Raw genomic sequence first — 1,985 nt, forward strand, 5'->3', positions numbered from 1 at the left:
TAATTATGACAATGTAAAAGAAGAGACTGAGAAACCTCCCTTATACCAAGAGACAGTGAATGTACCGCTGGCGCAGGCCCCAGAAGCAAACGAGGCATTAGCTTCTAAAACACCTGATCGTGAGAGCAGTGCCAGTCCTGAGGACGGAGAGACTGCCTATATATCTATTGCATGTGACTTAATTAAAGGGACAAAAGGCTCTGGTGAATCTGCTCCTCCATCCTTTACAGACTACTCAAAGACACCGATAACCGAACGCATTTCTCAGGATGTGCCGGAACACAAGGACCTTGTTGAAAAACTGTCTCCACAGTTTGGGAAGTCTGACTTGTTTAATAGCCAGGTGATACCTGACTTCACTGAGAAAGTGAGCGAAGATCCCTCTCTCACCTTAAAAAGTAAATCAGCTGAGAATATTGTGACTGCTGATGAACACGAGGAGCAGCTAGTGGATTCGGTAGCTGCCAGGGGCAAGCCTTATCTGGAGTCTTTCCAACCTGAACTGGACTCTTCCACAATTGTTGCCGCTTTGCCATCTGAGCCAGCGCCTACAAAACCAGCCAAGACAGAGAAGATTCCTCTTCAGATGGAGGAGCTGAATGCCGTGGCTTATTCAGCTGATGTATCTGTTGCTGTGGGACCAACACCAGGAGATGACAAAGATCTGTCACCCACGGACTCTTCCCCAGTCACAGTGGAAGACGACTTTGTGATGTTAGCTCATCCTAAAACTGCTCCCGAGTTTGTGGCGGAGGCTGCCGACAGCGAAGTAATGCACACAGATGAAAGTGAAGAGATCAGTAAGGCCATCAGAGGGGAGAAGAGGCAGCTGCCTTGCCCGGAGCTACCCTGCGATCTATCTGCAAAGAATGTAGAAGTAAAAGCTGAGGAAGATCCTAATGCCTTGAAGAAATCCTTGGAGGCTGTGGACAGGGAAGTGCCTGAAGCGTCCATGATGTCCTTACCGGCCACAGGTACCTCGCCTCTATCTGCTGAAGGAGAGGTAGTCAGTGTAGTAAAACCAGAAGCTTTTGAGAAGGAAGCTGAGCCAGAAGCTGCTCCTGTTAAAGAAAAGGAAAAACCTCCTGCCGTATTTTCAGCAAAGCTGAATAAGTCTTCAGGTAATCTGTGTACGCTGTCTTGCGGTTCGCTAATCTGCATAATTCTTTAGCTGAACTTAAGCATGTCATGACTGACTCTTTGGAAGTCACTTTCTATAAACTGTAAAGGGCAACAGCAAGTGTTGGTGCCCACACTTCTAACTTTTTCGTGTTCTGATTGCTTTAGTACTTGTTCTGTTTATCAGGGATGGACTCACTGTCTCCAGTTTTCTCCTGCAGTTCTGCTGCTGGTGATCTGGTGATACAGAAATAAGTCACCACTCGCTGCAAGCTCCTCTGTGGTGGTCTCCAGGCAGGCAGTAGGTGGCTTTCTAAACGTGCTCTTCAGACATGATAGGAAGCCCAAGGCTGGCATTACATGGATGCTGTGTGTTCATGGTTTGAAGAGGCATTTCCTTCTTTCCGTACGCAGTTCAGACATCAGGCTTGGAGATGCAGGGAAATACTCTTGCTGCTGCAAACTGGAAGAGAACCTGCATGTCCCCCCTCCACCGCCGACTTGCAGCTTGCATTAGATCAAGGCCAGCGGTTTAAAATAAATAGTGTGCGTGAGGGAGCTCAGTATTCCGGTGACTAGGAGAGTGGCCATTAAAAAGTTGAGTATCCTGCAAACATGAAACTTGGCTCACACACAACACAGGCATTAGTTTCCATTTCTCTTTTCAGGTGGGGTTTGCACTTCAGTATAGTTACTTTTTTTCCAGGCAGCGTGTAGTTGAGGTAGCAGGAGGCTGAAGGAAGGGTAAGGCCATTGTGTGCATTCTGTTCTCTCCACTGAATACCTTGTCGAGTCCCAGCTCTTTGAGACTAGAGTACTTCGCTGTACTCTGCTGCTTCTTAGGTCTTGCACCAGAAGCATTCCTG

At 47.6% G+C, this 1,985-nt stretch overlaps 1 protein-coding gene across 1 annotated transcript in view; it reads left to right on the forward strand.

Moving 5' to 3' along the window:
* The window catches only part of LOC104494005 (reticulon-4-like), a gene marked incomplete at its 3' end in the record, with an annotated part of 3,477 nt that extends 2,356 nt beyond the window's left edge, over nt 1-1,121 (forward strand). The window contains exon 3 of the mRNA XM_010136780.1: nt 1-1,121. This exon is cut by the window's left edge and continues 6 nt beyond it. Coding sequence (XP_010135082.1) covers nt 1-1,121 — 1,121 coding nt within the window.
* Nucleotides 1,122-1,985: the final 864 nt, after the last annotated feature.

Source organism: Buceros rhinoceros, unplaced genomic scaffold, assembly GCF_000710305.1.
Source record: "Buceros rhinoceros silvestris isolate BGI_N320 unplaced genomic scaffold, ASM71030v1 scaffold13375, whole genome shotgun sequence".
Taxonomy (NCBI): Eukaryota; Metazoa; Chordata; class Aves; order Bucerotiformes; family Bucerotidae; genus Buceros; species Buceros rhinoceros.